The sequence below is a fragment of the Arachis ipaensis genome, chromosome B8, assembly GCF_059453495.1.
Source record: "Arachis ipaensis isolate K30076 ecotype BB chromosome B8, ASM5945349v1, whole genome shotgun sequence".
In the NCBI taxonomy this organism is placed as follows: domain Eukaryota; kingdom Viridiplantae; phylum Streptophyta; class Magnoliopsida; order Fabales; family Fabaceae; genus Arachis; species Arachis ipaensis.
The window spans coordinates 139,139,276-139,156,481 of NC_142443.1; the positions used below are offsets into that span (position 1 = coordinate 139,139,276).

A 17,206-nucleotide genomic window follows, 5' to 3' on the forward strand; every position below is an offset into this window, starting at 1 on the left:
GCTCAACACATTAAAGTGGAGCAACAAATAAACCAAACACAACAAGAGGCAAACCCAACACAAAGGTTGTCAATTTTCTGTCATCTCCAACATTGCCATCAACAACCAAAAGGATCAATACCAACCCACTCTTTGTAGTTCAAAAACGTCTTTCTTTGTATAAACTCGGCACCTATTTTTTTATTATTGAAAATCCTGTCATTGCGTTCCTACCATATGTTCTAAATCACTGTAAAGAATCTAATCAGCTACATCTTCTGCTCCTCTTTTCTATGAGGCATGCCAGTCCAACTTTTAAACAATTATTTAAGGTAACGTTTGTTTTGAGGTACTAAGACAGAGACTGAGAGACTGAGACTCAGTATCATGTTTGTTGGTTCAGAGACTGATATTAAAATTTTTGTCTTTTTCTCCAAAATTTCAGTATTTCAGTACCTCCAAAAAATGGGGACACAGGGACTAAAATTTTTAGAGATTGAGACTGAAACTTTAATAACATTTTATACCTAAAATACCCTCATTTCAATTAATTAATTCCAATTTTACCTTTTGTACAAATTAAATTAGAGTTTCATTCTTGTTTCAATTTCTGTCTCCTATTTTGCACTAAACAGAATACTGAAATTTATTTTAATCTATGTCTCTTAGTCTCTGTCTCTCAATCTCAGTCTTTTCGTTTCTGTCTCTCCACCAAACGCTGCCTAATGGTTTTAGGGATAGTCCAAACTCTATTAAAACACCTCAACCAAGTGCACCACACTTATCATTTAAACTCACAAAAGAGTTAGTAGAAAAAACACATTTATTATAAAATTTCAGACAAATTTATCCTCCATTTCAGTTGATAGTTTTACTGGCCTTAATCTATCATGAAGATGACGAACAAGTTTCAACTCCCATTGGAACAACCCTCTTCTCCAATGAAAAATTCATATCCACTCTAACTCATCTCAAAATCCACAGCTCCCTATCACAAATCTTTAATTTGTTGGTTTGAAATAGAATAGAGTCTTGAAAAATTCGCTTACAAAAAATCACGTTGAACCCAGTTATCTTCCCAAAAAAGAATTCTTTCATTCCCTACTTTTATCGCCATCCTATTAATATTTTTTTTCACATGTTGTTCTTTTATATTCAACTGACAAATGTCTTTTTACGGGTTCCTTTATTGGTACAATTTAATTTAGTAACATCACATTGAGATTCATATTGTTACAAGAACAAACAATTTTTTTTCACAATAGACAATCCTCTTTTAAAAATTGCCACCACTACTAAAACAAAAATGCGATATTCCTGATTACTGTATCTCCAATCTCCAAACTCTAGCCTTTTTAATATATTTTTTATTTTATAAAATATATTTGATATCTAATTCAATTTACAAATATACAAATTAAATCGAATTTAAATATGAAAAGTATAAATATAAAATTTAATTCGATGAATTTAGTGAAAATTAAATTGAAAATTTAATCATATTTAATCCAATCCGCGAATATCTGGGTATACTGTGTTAAATATTAAGTTATTAACCACAAAGATAGAACATCTGCACATATATATAACAAACAAAAAAGCTCATAGAGGTTATACCGTTTTCACGTTCAACAAGACAGAAAAAAGAAACAGATTTGAAATTTATGGCAATGTTGGTTATTATTCTCTCTCTTCATTAATAAAATCATTTTAATTTTAAATTTCTTAATAATTTCGTATCTAAACAAAGTCAGATAAAATATTAGAACAAATAAATAGTATATAATTAATTCTTTTTTATAATAAAAATAAAATATAGATTTATTTTAAATAAGAATAAGATACTATTTAAAAATAACTAAAAAAAATGAGTAAACTATACTAAAGTGAAAGTGATGAGAAAATATTAATCTTTTTATTTTTAAATTAAAATAGTAAAATTTATATATAACTATATAAATTCAATTATAATTAAATTATTATTTTATTATTTTATTCATGCTCTTTATTTTAGAGAATGTTTTTTTATATTAAATTATACTACCCTAGTATAAGGTTTGGGTACCAGTGTAAATGTTACTAGAATTATATACACACAGAGTCCCTAATAATTTTTTAATCCGATAATTTAATTATTAATAAAATTTAATTATTAAAATATTTTTATTTTAATTAGATAAATTAATTCTCATTTTAAATTATTTGTTTATATAAAAAATCAATTTATTTTTTAAAAAAAACTTATTTATGTTTTATAAAATACTGACATAAATTAATTTATTTAAATTTTAAGTAAAGTTTCATAAAAAAAAGTAAAAATTATTTTATTGATTAAAATTTGTTAAAATTTAAATTGTTCTATTAAAAATTCGGTGAAAACTGATTTAGCATATTACACATTTATAATTTTTTTTTCCAAAACTCAGAGAATGCGAAAGGGGTTGGCGGGTCACAGCTGAAATAAACTCCAAAATACAGCTCATGAGCTTAAGGATGACGTCATAGGCTTACATAGGTAGGAGTCAAAGTAGTTGACCAACAATTAAACGCAGTGTTGAATCCACCTTCCCAAATCCCAACCTCAGAGCCTCAACCTCGTCTTTACTTTGCTGGCTAAACTTTTTGTTAACAAAAATATTTTTAAATTTTGTTATTCAAATATTTTTATATAATTTAAAAGGGTGAAAATTCAGGTGAAGTCGATTTTAAGTGAAATTGATACCTAAGAGCCGTTAGTGAAATCAGTCAAATCATCTAACGGCTTTTAGATATTAACTTCATTTAAAATCGACTTCACCTGAGTTTTCACCGTTTAAAAGTGTACCGAAAGAAACATTTTCATCGTTTTTGTTCTGAGACTTCTTACATGCATTTTATATTTTATTTATCAAATTTAATAAAATATATTTTTTTTTTAAAATAAAAAATAACAAAAAGGTCAAAAAAATTTTGTTACGTTTTTAGGTAATTTAAAAATAATTTTTATTGATAATAAAATTTAAAAATATTTTTGTTAATATCAAAATAAATTAAGTATAATTTTTGTAATTTATCCAGGTTTTAACCCCTCCCACCCCAACATATATACATGGCAAAATTATAAAAATAAATTTATACAAAAATTTTAAATTATATATTGTCACACAAATGAAATTATTTTAAACTAATCACTTCTGATTGAATAAAATATTTCATATATATTATAACTGTTTTATTAAAAAAATATCAATTCTTTTATAAACTTAATTTTTGTTGTATACTTGATAATTGTACTAGTTAATAACGTATATTTTTAAGCTGTAAATATTTGATGATTATACTGTAAACATTATAATACACACACTTTTAATTAAACATGGCACTTCTTATTTTTTAATATTACTCACATTTAATCCCAATCACTACTGTATGTCACCCTATATCTGAATTTTACAATCAAATCTATAGCTTTCAGTAAAAAAATTTTAGCTAATTGTTTTTAAAGGAAAAAGTTATTGAATCAACCAAAAAATTTTTTTTCTTCTTCCATGACTAGCTAGTATGCTTTTGAATGAGCTTGACTATAGATATCAAAGGGGGATACCTAGTATAGTATTAAAAAATGATTAAAATCTAACAAAAGTTTAACCGCAAAAGGAGATCATTATAGCCAATGAATTATAGTTCAAATGACATAGTCTTTCTATACTCAATTAAGAGGTTGTGGGTTCGAATCTCCTATTTTTAGTAAAAAAAAAAAAAGAGATCATCATAGTTTAAAACTATAATAAATAATAAGGAATGTTAAGGAGCCAGCAACTTTTGTGATTTGTAGCAATCAAATAGCTATCAATGATGGTTTTAATAGTATGAGATTGGTATAACATTTCATCCAATGACTCATTTTTTTTTCTGGTTACATGTTGGTCAGAATTTAACAAAGTTGCTGGCTTTTAGAATTTTCCATAAATAATTTATTAGTACATTTACATTTTGATATTAAAATTACAGAATTATGAATAATTTTTTGGGCGTTAAAGCATAGGATTATGATGATCCGTTAGAACATTTGATAAAGGATGAGTGTAACTACCATTTTTCATGGTTATGGTGTCTCAAGTCTCATGCATGCACAAGACCAGAAGCACACAACGACGGTCAACCATGTCCCCCCCTCCAAATAGAAAAATACTAAGCCGACACTTTGATCTTTGACATAAAAAAAAATATTACTAGAAAATAAAATGGTAGGGAAAAAACGAGAGAAAGGTTTTGGTGACGCAAGCAATGACAGAATCAAGAAGTGGAACCGCCACACGTGTCGACCATCCAGTAATGCGTCGCCACGTGGCAGTAGCAGTCAGCATGAGAAAAGAGGAGGCTGAGGTGTAGGTATAGCCTACTAATAAACGCTCGAACAATGCCACCTTCACCACGTTTTCACTACTTATCACGCACGTGTCTAAATTCCTCTCTCTTGTTCCTTCACGCGGTTATATAACTCCCCTCTCGTGACTCTCTCATACGTTTCAACTCGAAATTCAGCATCATTCACCACCACCAGCACACACACAGAGATTCGATTCGGTTCGGTTCGGTTCAATTCAATTCATTCAATTTCAGCTAGAGTTGAAGCTTCTCGAGAAATCAAGAACAAGAAGAAGAAGGAGGAATAATGCAAGGTGGATTAGAGTTACCGCCAGGGTTCAGGTTTCACCCGAGCGACGAGGAATTGGTGAACCACTATCTCTGCAAGAAATGCGCAAAGCAATCAATTGCTGCTCCAATAATTAAGGAAATCGATTTGTACAAGTTCGATCCGTGGCAGCTTCCAGGTACTTAAACGCTCGATTTCTGTTTTCAGTGGATATTTATTCGTAAGAATTCGAGTTTGACTTATTTATTGATTGCAGAGATGGCGTTGTACGGAGAGAAGGAGTGGTACTTCTTTTCGCCGAGGGATAGGAAATATCCGAACGGATCCCGGCCGAACCGGGCGGCTGGGAGCGGGTACTGGAAGGCGACCGGGGCGGACAAGCCGATAGGGAAGCCGAAGGCGCTAGGGATAAAGAAAGCGCTAGTGTTCTACGCCGGAAAGGCCCCGAAAGGAGTGAAGACTAATTGGATTATGCATGAGTACCGTCTCGCCAATGTTGACAGATCCGCCGCCAACAAACTCAACAACAACAACTTGAGGGTATTAACTACTAGAACCTTCTCTTCAAACCTTTTTTTTACCCTAATTTATTTTATTTAATAATAATAATAATAATAATTAAGGTTTTTGATTACAAAAATTGGTTGTGGAGAGAGGTTGATATTTAAATTCTTAGTATTAGAATTATTTTTTAAAAATAATTTGAGCATAACTGTTTTTTAGTTTTTATTGGATCCAATTAACACATTCTTTTAATTTTTTTTTATTCTATATGGGTGGTTCATTTGGGGAATATTTTGTGTGCATCTAGTCTGGTTATTTATAATATCATTTGATCAAAGTATTTGTGATGCAAGATTTTTGAAGTACTGTTGATGAGAATCAACTTTTCTTTTAGTATGATCTGATTGGAATATGTTTTGGTGCAGCTTGATGATTGGGTGTTGTGTCGAATCTACAACAAGAAAGGGAAGATTGAGAAATTCAACTCTGCCACAACAGGGTTGGAACAGAAACTACCAAAGTTTTCACCAGGGGAGATACTTCACTATGATCATGATCATGAGCATGAGACAAAGCCAAAGATTATCCACAATTTCTCCAACAATGAGCACCAATTGTACATGGACACATCAGATTCCGTTCCAAGGCTGCACACGGACTCTAGCTGCTCGGATCACGCGGTTTCGCCGGACGCCACCTGCGACAAGGAGGTGGAGAGCAACCCAAAGTGGAGCAATGAGCTAGATATGCAGCTGTTTGATACCTTTGATTTTCAGCTCAACAACTATGATAATAGCCTCCCAATGAATGATGATGACCTTTTTGGAAATCAGTTCCAAATGAATCAGCTCATGTCTTTCCAAGACACATTCTTGTTCCCACAAAAGCCATTTTGATTCTTTTGACCATTAAGAATTATTGGGAATTGGAAGAAGAGGGGGAGAAAAAAAGTTGAACCTTTTTTTCTGGGAAAATGTGGTGGAGGACTAGTGCCTAATGAGATCATGGGACCAAAGCATATGTTCATTTTTTGTAGTGAAAACTCAGCATTTAACACAATTCACACCTACCTAACAATTTCACTTTTGGACCATTGGATTTTGGTGGCTATTCTTTGTTCTTCGGAGATTAGGGAGGGAGATGTGAAGGAAAAAAAAAGCCAAAAAAAAAAAAAAAAAAAAAAAGAAAAAGAAAAAGAAATGGAGATCAGGTTCTGTACTCTGTAATATAAAGAATAAGTAGCAGAATGATCTCAAAGTGGGTGTAGATCCTTTGGGCCATTTGATGATATTTTAGGGTGTTAAATGTGTAGTGGTTAGGACTCTTAGTAGGGGAAATTCTTGCTCCATTGGTTTTGTTAGTTGATTTTTCTATATATTAGTGAATTATAATATATAATATAATATAATTCATTATTGTTTGCAAAAGAAAAGAAACAATCAAAGAGAATGTTTCTTTCAAGAATCTTTCTGTTCAGAACCAACAGTGATTTTAGTGTGACAGTTGTATATAAAGCAAAGCATCTTTTCTGTTGAGAGAAAGGGTAGCTGTTATTTCTAGAAGAGTAAAAAGGATAAGATTCCATTGTAGCATATGGATTAAGACGATTTGTTTCTACAGTCAAATTTGAATAGATCAAAAACCAATTGAGAAAGCAGATGGATTTGTGGTACAGCACTGAATTGATTAATTATGAAATCAATATATGATATTTGCATCAACTTGCATTACTCTGCCTTATCAGTTCCAAATGGAAACCTCAGAGCTGTAAATCTTAATGTAATCATATGACTAATTAATTTCTAGGTTGTAACCAGCTGTAACTACACTATTAATCTTATTAATGTAAATTCCCACATCACCAGTATATCATTATGTTTTCTACTATTTATAAGGCTAACTTCACAAACAGCTCAACATTCATATGATACAACACAACCACTCTGTTCTATAAACAGTGAGAAATAACTGCTACTTAGTGACAAATAAAGGAGAGAGAAAGAAATATAAATCTTTTTATGATTTAAATGTTGGCATGTCTTGATTTGGGGATTTTGTCACAATCTGCTGGTGCCCAACCAATCATCATTTTCTCATTGTCAAATACCATCACTTTGTCTTGCATGGATATGTCTGCATGAATTAAACAACCAATACTCTTCATGAAGAGTTTCATAGAAAGTTTTTGGTACATGTGTGTGATAAGTTCATATTTGGGTATCTTTTATTCAGATACATTGATCCAAAGATGTACTAAAGAGATAAAAAAAGAATGAAAATTGTATTAATATTCATTACCTCCAATTAGGTTTAGATCTCCCATCCCTACTTCAGATCCATTTAAGATTCCCAAGCAAACATTTCCCATGTTCTGTTAACAACAGTTCATGAACATTAGCACAAGTGACATAACATTTTCTACTGAAAAATAGTTGTGGTGACTTACTGATATTATGAGGTATGCCTCAGGAGGGATTTCAAACTGAGCTTTACTTCGGCCGCCGCCGGCGAAAGAAAGCGCCATAGGCTTGAAGTATTTTCTGACTTCATGTATGCTTCTGAAAGGCCTTCTACCATGCCAACATTGAGGGAGTGTGTGATCATCATGTGCTTCTTTTAAAGGCTTCCCAGCTAACTCCTTATTTAACTAAACAATTGAAATCCAACAAAAGAACCATTTTACTAAGTAAATAATCTTGCATTATGAAATTGACATAATGTCAGTAGAAATGCATAGTAGTAAATGTTTATTGATTTTCAGTTTTTCAACTGACCCAAGAAATTGCTGCTTGGTAAGCCATGGAGTTGAAGTAAGTGTAAGAACTTCCAGTGTCAAAAACACCATGGAGATTTCCAATCCCAGTTCTCTTTCCTCCCAAAAGGAGTTCAGCTGGCCCAGCTGAGTAATGTTTGCTGATACACATCATAGTAATAAATGTGGAAAAATAAAGATAAAAATTTTAGTTGAGACGATGATAATAGTTGTCATTGTCTGTTATGAAGCTTAAGAATTTGAGTCAACCAGTGAATATTATTATTAGTAGACATTGGAAGATATGGTTTTGGTTGAGATTTGACTTACAAATGTGTGGATGTCATAGGAGTCCAAGTGAGTCTAGAAGAGTCAAAAACATGACCAAAATAGATATAGCCTCCCCCTTGTGAACTCAAGCAGTGTCCAACTACATTTCTAACCAAACCCTGACTATTAAGCTGTGAAACCAAGCTTGATCTTCCCCTTCCAAGACCAAGCATTCCATCCAATGGATGGTATGAGTGCTCTTGAAATAGCTGATCATATCCACATCCAAGTGCCATTCTAACTCTCAGTTGGATTCCATTTGTGAAGTTCAGAAGGTACACATCATTCACAAGAACACCAAGGGAAGAGTAATGATCTGCATACTCAACTTCATAGTCACATTGGTGTGGCTGTTCACATTCATATGCTTCATTCTGATGCAATGATGCACACATTGGATCCCTACATGCCACCAAGTCATTGCTCGGCCGGTACAACGGATGCGGCGTCTGTCACAAAAATAAAACAATAACACCTGGCGTCGTTTGATCTATGTAACCAGTTTCATTTAACGAGATAAAATTTTATGTTTATTGTAATAATTAGAGAAAATTTTTTGTACTTAGTCCAAAATTTATAATTGCTTGAGTTTATACTTGTTACACTAATATTAATCAGATCTACTACTTAATTATCTAGGCCCATAAAGAGTTATTAGAAGATTCATTAGTCTATAAATAAGTGAATCAGCCCATTATTAAATCATAAGATTGAACAATAAATTTGTGATACCTGAGTGCAATGAGTACAAGGGGCATCACATTGAAGCCATGTGAGGTCGCTGCCTGTATCAATGTCAAGGTAATAAGGCCTTGGTGGGTGCCCTATGTTCAATGTAACATTATAGAACCTGTAAATGTTCAAATATATTATTTGTATGATTTAACTATAATTAGATAATTGTGTAAAAACTTTTTGGTATGACTAGTATGAATCAAAATTAAATTCACACATAATATCAAAATATACAATGTCAATACACAAATCTTCCAAAATTGTGTTATTGCATGAATAAGAAATTTAGGTAGCGTTTGTTTTAAAGTACTGAGACTGAGAGACTGAGATTCAGTATCATGTTTGTTGGTTCAGAGATTGGTACTAAAATTTTTGTCTCTATCCTCAAAATTTTAGTATTTCAATATCTCCAAAATGTAGAGACACAGGGGACTAAAATTTTTAGAGATAGAGACTGAAACTTTAATAACATTTTATACCTAAATACCTTCATTTCAATTAATTAATTTCAATTTTACCCTTTGTACAAATTAAACTAGAATTTCATTCTTGTTTTAATTTCTGTCTCCCACTTTGCACCAAACAGAATATTAAAATTTATTTCAATTTCTGTTTCTTAATCTCTGTCTCCCAGTCTTAGTCTTTTTGTCTCTGTCTCTCCACCAAACGCTACTTTAGAGAACTAAGATCTTGTGATTTTAATTTCTAAATTCATTATGAAAGAGTTTCAAATATCAAAAGAAATGCATAAAGCAAGAGAAAAAAAAAAAAGGACTATTATATATACATACCCAACCGGATAAACGTTGCCGTGAACTCGAAACACGACGGATGAGCTAGCTCGATACTGATTAAGCAACGACGATGATAACCATGAAGACGAGGAGGAAGAGGAAGAGGAAGAGGAAGGTTCATCAAGAGGAATAGAGTTTCTTCTTCCATTTCCATAATTGGAACTAATACTTTTATGCTTATTACTATTACTACTACTACTACTACCAAACCAAGCTGAACAAGTTGAACAACATAACAAGAAAACCAACAATAATAATCCTGGTAATAATAACTTCTTCGTTCCTTTCATCATCTCATAACAATTTTCAATTCAGTTGAAAAAAATAATATATGAATTGCTGGAGAGATCGAATTAATAATTGATGAAGAAGATTATTATTATGTCCTAAGTATATATGGTTTAATACGTACGTTACGTGTTATTGTGTGATGGAATAATTATTAATGCATGAAACCAAGTTCCAAATTAAAGACTTTATATTATATGATGTGAGGCCAAGGAAAGGCATTGCTTCAGTAATTAGAAGTAGGATTTCTTCTAATGTGAGGGGTTCTTATATTCCTTCCTTCATTGCACCTAGCATGATCTGTAGAAAATATCTTTTCACTATTTTTATAATGTATTTTTGGCTACTTTAATTTGTTGAAGTAGGGAAACATGTGCCTACCGATGCTAACATATATAATAATTCATTTACTCTTAATAAAAGTACAGAGTCTCATTTTTTTTATAGTTAATTTTAATTAATTTTTATTTTATTTTATCTTTTCTTTACTCTTATTGAGATATGATTTCAATTCTAAACACATATCATTTATTTCTGTCATGACTTCTAATAAAATCATCACTGATTTTAGGCTACATGCATGTATAAAACTGTATTCGAACCTTGATACTTGCTTAAGCGGATAAATGAATTAACCACTCGGTCAACCCAAGTTGATTATTTTTGAATATTTATTTGAATGTTAATATATGAGTTAAAAATGAAATTTCAAAAAGTTGACTAATATTGATTGATAGATAATTAGTTTTTGAGTTGCATTATTTTTTTTATTATTTTAAATTTTTGACATAAATAATTTTATAATATGATATCAAAATTTTTATAACAAAAAAAAAATCTAAACTTTACCCCTCAGAAAAAATAATTTTAGTGTAAGACAAATTAAAATAAAAAAAAGATATATGCAAAAATATATACAAAATATTTACTTAAACTTTTGAGGTAATTAAATGCATTCATGACACTAATTAATTAAGTATTTATTTATTTATTTATTATTATTATTATTATTATTATTATTATTATTATTATTATTATTATTATTAAGTGCAAAAATACTTATAATGGAAGTAAGAATAAAATGATGCTGCTCCAGAGAATCAAGAAGATGAGAAGCTAAGATAGATATATTCATTTTATGTTATTATTATAAATATATATTTCTTAACTCAATAAATAATCCGGTGAAGAATGAAGATGTTGAGCAAGTGATTAATACATAATAATTGATACTTAAGTGATCATTTCTTTTGGTTTCTAATGTACTTAAAGTGATATGATACATAGGCACATAGTAGTCAATATAGTTGCACGGCAGTTATTTAATCAATTAAGTAATCATGAAATGCACAATAATTTATTAACCGATAATATCAAATTAACTCAAGATTATTGATTAAATTTTTTTTCCCACCGCATTTATCACCGGAATTGGAGTACAGGAACTAATCTGTGGCAGATTAAAATTTTATTTAAAAATTTGTTACTCATCATTAGATTATTATACGTATTAGACAAGATTCAAATCGTAATACTTATTTAAATGAATTAATAGTCTAACCATTAAACCAATTCAACTTAGTTTCATTAAAATCACAAGATAATAAACGTGACAAAACACAATATAATAATAAAGTAGACATCACCAAATTAAAGGAAAAAGATAATAATAATGTTAAAAACTTTAACCTATCACTTATATTGTATCAAGACAAAATTCTAAAATAATTGTACTACAATCTATATATTTACAAAAATTGTATGAAAGAGATGGAATAATTTCCATAAGCTTGATGACATACATATAGAAGGCTAGTGTCAAAGGAGCAACTTATTATGTCCCTCTAAATATTTATGAGTTCTTGCTTTGTTTTAATATCTAGAGTTTAGAGCATCCAATCAAAATAAGAATCATGTGGAAGATATTGCCATTGATAAGGGCCTTCATCAAGCTTTGTTTTTTGGGTGTATATGGGGGATATCTCATAGATGAATCACCTTTGAAACTTCTATAGAGAACACCTTTTTTGTGGCTGAATTCATCAAAGGAGAATTTGCCATGGTAGCAACCCATTCCACTCTCTCCAACTCCTCCAAATGGCAAACCAGGAGTTACAACCTATGTCAACATTACTCTTTTATCAAAATCAAATTATTTTTGGTTAAAAACCTCAAAATATATTATAGAGCCAAAATATTATCTTTTTTTTTCTGCCAGCAATAATTTGCATCATATTTATAGAGATTTTACACAAAAAAAAAAATATAGTTTATACGTATATTTATTAGAGTTTACATACATAAATCAATATGGTTTATATATATGTTTTTCAGAATTTACACACATGAATTAATAAAATTTATATGTTAAAGACAATTTAATATTTGTACTTATTAAATGATGACTAAAAGTACTAAAAATGGTTGGTATCCAAAATTTTTTTCAAAGATAATAATTTAAAGCTAATTAAAAAAATATATATAAGTGAAAGTAATATTTTGAAGCTTATTATTATAACCAAAAAATTAATATTTTTTATCCGATAATGTTACTAATTTAATCTCAAATATCAAATATTAAATAATATAAATAATCATTTCATTTTATATCCATTTTTGAAAATATACACTTAAAGGTAGTTTTTTTATTTCTTTTTTTTTTTTATACATTTCAAACACAATACTTATATTAAAATTACTTTTCAACTAAAGTATTATTAAAACATAAATTAGTACTTATAATCGATTACTTTAAAAAGAATTGTACAAATGAAAATTCTTAAAATAAATTAAACTTTTCAGCATACCATCCCAAAAGTACCCTAATCTTTAGCTTACTTGTAAGACAGTGTCATTGATGAGCATCCCTCCTGAAGAAATGTTTTCCACAAAACTTTTCTTCAGGTCTTCATTGTTTGTGAAGAGATATGCAGCAAGAGGTTTTGGTTTTGATTTTATTATATCAAACCCATCTTCTATCTTATCAACCTGCAAATTAAAAAACAACAATAGTCAGCTTCAAATTTTTTTTATTGTCTACGGTATTTTATCACCCGACAGGTCAAAAACTAATTCATCACACATCTTAGTTCTATTTAAATGTCTACTGTACAAGACCCTATTCCGGTCTGGTCCGGTATGGAATGAACTTAGAATCATGGAATCGACTCGATCATCAGATTCTAGATTCTAAGTTCATAACCCTAGCCCATTCCCATTTTGGGCGGAACAGATCTACTAATTCTTTGATTCCAGTTAGTAAGATAAGAGGGGTCGGATCTTGAACTAAGAAATAGATTCTAGAAGCTAAAAAAGGGTATCCTGAGCAATTTCAATAATCGGGTTCATTGATATTCCTGGTATAGTAGATGCTATCACACATACAATCATACTCAATTCGATGGAATTGTTTGATCTTAAAGAGGACCCTCTATAATTTCGCACGTTAGACGATATTTAAACTCCTATATACTTATTTAAACTGATGAATAAATTCATTACTCGGCCAACTCAAGTCAGTTATAATCGGCATCAAATTAATGTACTATTATTATTACTATTCCTTTCTTTTGTGTTCTACAACTAATTAACTCACAGTGATAATTGGCATTATTGGCCCAAATATTTCCTCTTGCATCACCAATGAATCATCTGGTGCATCCAATATGATTGTTGGAGCAATCTTTCTACAATAAAATCAAATTATATTAATTAAAATACAAAGATCCTGAGACAATAGAATCAACAGAAAAAAAAATAGAAATAATGCTACTCACAATTGATCCTCGTCCTTCTGACCTTCTAAAACAATTTTATCAGATATCTTGTCATCATTCAAAAGCTTTAAGAGTCGCGAAAAGTGCGACGAAGACACGATTCGCGACATGTCTTTGGATTTCATTGGATCTTTTCCGAAAAATTGCTCCAATTCCTCCTTGAGAGCATTTATCTGTGGAGTGATTAGTGATAAATGAGAATTTATTGAATATATTTAAGAGAGTAGAGTTATTGAATTGTGTTTATGAAATGATACAAGTGTTGGAGCAAAATGTTTAAGAGTGATGATATAATCAACAGAAATGCATGCTTGTCCATTGTTGCATGCCCACTTTCCAGCTATTAATCTTCTAGCAGCAACCTGAATCATTTGTATAAGTGTCATTCACATGTCTAAGCCAGAAATGCAATTGAATTCTTCAAATTCAAATCATATGTTACTTGCAAGTTGAGATTAGAATCAACAAGAGCAGGGCACTTTCCACCAAGTTCCAGAATCACTGGGGTAAGGTGCTTTGTAGCAGCAGCCATCACAATTCGTCCTACTCTAGCATTACCTGCATCCATAAACTATGTCTTAGACAAATAAATCTCTAATAAATTTTATTATAAGATAATTACATCTCAAAAAATATCATCATAAGTCAAATTAATTCTCTTCACAAGACCATTTTATCTATCTGCACTAATTTATTAGGTAGTGTTTGTTTTGAGGTACTGAGACAAAGACGGAGAGACTGAGACTTAGTATCATGTTTGTTGGTTTAGAGATTGGTACTAAAATTTCTGCATCTGTCCCTAAAATTTCAGTATTTTAGTACCTCCAAAAAGTAGGGACACAGGGGACTAAAATTTTTAGAGATGGAGAAAACTTTAATAACATTTTATATCTAAAATATCCTCATTTCAATTAATTAATTCTAATTTTACCCTTTGTACAAATTAAATTAGAGTTTCATTCTTGTTTCAATTTCTGTCTCCCACTTTGCATCAATACTAAGATTTATTTCAATCTCTGTCTCTTAGTCTCTGTCTCTCAGTCTCAGTCTTTCCGTCTCTGTCTCTCCACCAAACACTACCTTAAGGAACAAAGGTTGCGTTTAATTTTAAGAATAGAACAAGACAAAACACTGAAAATCGAACATAAAAGATAAAGACATAAAAATTAATATTTTGTATTTTGTTTGGTAATGAATTGAATATAAGATAGAACAAATAATAAAAATTTTAATTTATCTTTATTTTTTTCTTCATACAAAATTTAGAATAAAAAATAAAATAATAAAAAATATAATTATAAAAATTTGATAATAATAATAAAAAAATAAATTGTATATTTTGTCGGTATCTTTTTGTCCTCCTATAAAAAAAAATATATTAATTCAGTATTTCATAACACAATATTTCTGTCTATGTCTCACATGACAAACACATTTTTATATTTTTGTATTTATGTCTTGTGTTTTGTCTTTATAAATAAAAGCAGGCAAAGTGTGACGTTGATTGAATGTATTATTAGAAAAACAAGAGTAAGAAACAAATTGAAGTACCTGTGTAGAGTATCTTATCCCATTTCTGCTCCAATAGTGCGGTTGTTTGAGGAGCACCTCCTTCAATAACTCTGACAGCAGAGTTGTCCAAATATTTTGTCAGCATATCTGCCAGCAGTGCTGATGATGCCGGAGCAACTTCTGATGGCTTCAGAACCACTGCATTCCCGGCCGCGATTGCGCCGATCACCGGCTCCAGCGATAACACTACTCAATCACATCCAGAAAATTAAAGCTCTTCATATAATAACAATCTCAGTTAATAAGATATGTGAACATACTGAAAGGGAAGTTCCATGTTGAGATGATGAGCACAACTCCAAGTGGTTCTGATACAATCTCTGCTGATGATGGATATGTTGTAATCGCAGTTTTCACCTGAATTTGTTGATAACAAACAAATTTTTAGAAAATACTCTCTTTACGTTTATAGTCCGCTTCACGTGAAGTTGATAGCTGAGAGCCGTTAGATGAAAATTTAGTCAAATCAGTCAAAGCATCTAACGGCTCTCAGCTATCAACTTCATGTGAAGTCGACTACACCTAAGTTTTCACCTTATAAAAAATAATATATACACATAAAAATTAGTTATTAAATCAACTATCATGTATTTTTTTAATAAAATATACGTGTTATTTAACATATATTTTATACTGTGCCTAATTTGTAGTATACATATAGTATGATTATATGATTATGTAGACCAAAATTTGGTTGCTGATTTTTTTTTTAAGTAAAATAGTTGTATATTTAAAAAATATTAAAGATTATTTAAAAAAGGATTGAGTGATTATGAATGATGCAATGCAAATATTTCTGTTTTGCTTTTGGTAATTAATTAGCTACCTTTGTAGGCTTCATCCACTGATGCAATGCTTTAATTGCTTCACTGCATGAAGATTTTGTCTGAGAAACCTGCATTGAAGAAGCACAAGGGTAAAATCTGTGGCCACAATCATGGAATGGACAATCAAAAACTTTAAAATGTCACCATCATTAATGTCAAATTTATAAAAGAAAAGCTTCTGAAAAGAAAACCCCTCGTCAAGGTTAAAGTTCAAAAATTTAAACTCCAATCAAGATTCAAGTGGAATATGATATACTAAAATAACATATTTATATATAAAATATATATTTTATTATTTTACACGGATTAATTGCTAAAAATAATCCAATACAATGTAATTTTATTTTTTCGATTTTTAACCAATTTATTTATAACTGATTTTATTCTAGTAACTAATATTTAATTAATTCATTTAAATTAGTCGGTTCGACTTTTAAAAAGTAAGAACCATGATAATAAATGAATATAATTTTTCTTAAACTAATCAAAAGGAATATATATATATATATATATATATATATATATATATATATATAAAAGCAAAGTAATTCAAATTTGGGTATGAATTTGTAATAAGAAAAGAGAGAAAATAAAAGGAAAAAAAGGAGAGGAAATTGGAGACCTCAGCTATGTATGCTTCAAGTTGAGGTTTAGAAAGGTCCTTATCTACTGCTTCAATGATGTCCTTCTCATTTTCTTCAATCATCTTAGCCATGGCTTCCAACTGCGAAATCCTCCATTTGTAGCTTCTTGTCTTCCCTGAGTCAAAGCTCTTTCTCAGCTCTTTAACCACCAAAGAAGCCTTGTCTTCATTAAACACACCCTTCTCTTTTGCTTCTTCCATTACTGGTGGCAGAGTTTGAAGCTTAAACAAGAGAGGAAGAAAGTGGAGTTGGATTTTGCAAAGTTAGAAAAGGGTGAGTTATATTATGATTAAGAGTACTAGACGTGCTTCAATCACAGCCAGTTAATTACGTGTGTGAAACATATGAAGATAAATAAATATCATTATC

The 17,206-nt window shown here is 30.4% G+C and overlaps 3 protein-coding genes across 3 annotated transcripts; 1 reads left to right on the plus strand and 2 right to left on the minus strand.

Annotated features, from left to right (window-relative positions):
• Positions 1-4,359: 4,359 nt before the first annotated feature.
• Positions 4,360-6,775, plus strand: LOC148550056 (NAC domain-containing protein 2-like). Its single transcript, XM_088496186.1, has 3 exons — positions 4,360-4,793; positions 4,872-5,155; positions 5,545-6,775. Exons 1-3 carry the CDS (start codon positions 4,634-4,636, stop codon positions 6,013-6,015), a joined length of 915 nt encoding a protein of 304 aa, XP_088352312.1. The 5' UTR covers positions 4,360-4,633; the 3' UTR covers positions 6,016-6,775.
• A 154-nt stretch (positions 6,776-6,929) lies between these two features.
• Positions 6,930-10,162, minus strand: LOC148550057 (aspartic proteinase Asp1-like). Its single transcript, XM_088496185.1, has 7 exons — positions 9,728-10,162; positions 8,934-9,051; positions 8,202-8,650; positions 7,894-8,032; positions 7,566-7,766; positions 7,418-7,490; positions 6,930-7,252 (listed from the first exon to the last, which is right to left on the minus strand). Exons 1-7 carry the CDS (start codon positions 10,021-10,023, stop codon positions 7,143-7,145), a joined length of 1,386 nt encoding a protein of 461 aa, XP_088352311.1. The 5' UTR covers positions 10,024-10,162; the 3' UTR covers positions 6,930-7,142.
• A 1,529-nt stretch (positions 10,163-11,691) lies between these two features.
• On the minus strand, positions 11,692-17,151 carry LOC148550058 (aldehyde dehydrogenase family 3 member I1, chloroplastic-like). The gene is made up of 10 exons (XM_088496184.1): positions 16,816-17,151; positions 16,193-16,261; positions 15,627-15,723; positions 15,346-15,552; positions 14,237-14,352; positions 14,052-14,156; positions 13,795-13,967; positions 13,614-13,704; positions 12,857-13,006; positions 11,692-12,137 (listed from the first exon to the last, which is right to left on the minus strand). The coding sequence occupies exons 1-10, from the start codon at positions 17,035-17,037 to the stop codon at positions 11,898-11,900; spliced, it is 1,470 nt and encodes a 489-aa protein (XP_088352310.1). The 5' UTR covers positions 17,038-17,151; the 3' UTR covers positions 11,692-11,897.
• Between the last annotated feature and the right edge of the window lie 55 nt (positions 17,152-17,206).